General features: G+C 61.8%; 1 protein-coding gene across 7 annotated transcripts in view; it reads right to left on the bottom strand.

The window, feature by feature from the left end:
* Ppp2r2b (protein phosphatase 2 regulatory subunit Bbeta) overlaps window positions 1-374 on the bottom strand; it is a 508,455-nt gene that overhangs the window by 248,913 nt on the left and 259,168 nt on the right. For 4 of the 7 annotated variants that reach the window (XM_010627064.3, XM_010627065.3, XM_010627062.3 and 1 more), the window contains one exon: window positions 73-266. The exons of 2 other annotated variants lie outside the window; for them this stretch is intronic. In XM_010627064.3, the coding sequence (XP_010625366.1) occupies window positions 73-266 (194 nt within the window). Of the gene's footprint in view, window positions 1-72; window positions 267-374 lie in introns of those variants that run through there. One more of the 7 variants, XM_010627069.3, reaches the window with a different exon arrangement.

The following is a 374-nucleotide window of genomic DNA, read 5'->3' as shown; positions in this document are numbered from 1 at the left end:
CTGTCCGCGAGGCACAGCGACCCGCAACTTGCACCCGGCCCCAGCAGCGGAATGCGGCCAGGCTGGCGTTACCTTCGGTCGCATAGCTGTGGTCGCGCAGGAAACTGTTGTTGATTTTGCGGGTATCAATGTCCTCCTCCATTGACAGCAGGCTTACTTGCGTGGGAACCAGAAGCCGGCAGACAAGTATCCATGATCCCTCCCCGCAGCCAGTCTCACAGGAGAGGGGGGCAGGGGAGCCAGTGGGACTGCACCATGGTCCGAGCCTGAGGAGGAGACGGGGAGGCGGAGAGAAAATAAAAATAAAAACCCGGCAATGGAGCTGTCACCTCCTCCACTCGGGTGCTCCGAGGCTGCGGCGGCTCCTCTCGCGC

The sequence above is a fragment of the Fukomys damarensis genome, unplaced genomic scaffold (genome assembly GCF_012274545.1).
Source record: "Fukomys damarensis isolate Sample0158 unplaced genomic scaffold, DMR_v1.0_HiC HiC_scaffold_3, whole genome shotgun sequence".
NCBI classification, from domain to species: Eukaryota; Metazoa; Chordata; class Mammalia; order Rodentia; family Bathyergidae; genus Fukomys; species Fukomys damarensis.
The sequence above is the reverse complement of the archived record's forward strand: the minus strand, read 5'-3'. Positions and strand labels throughout refer to the sequence as shown.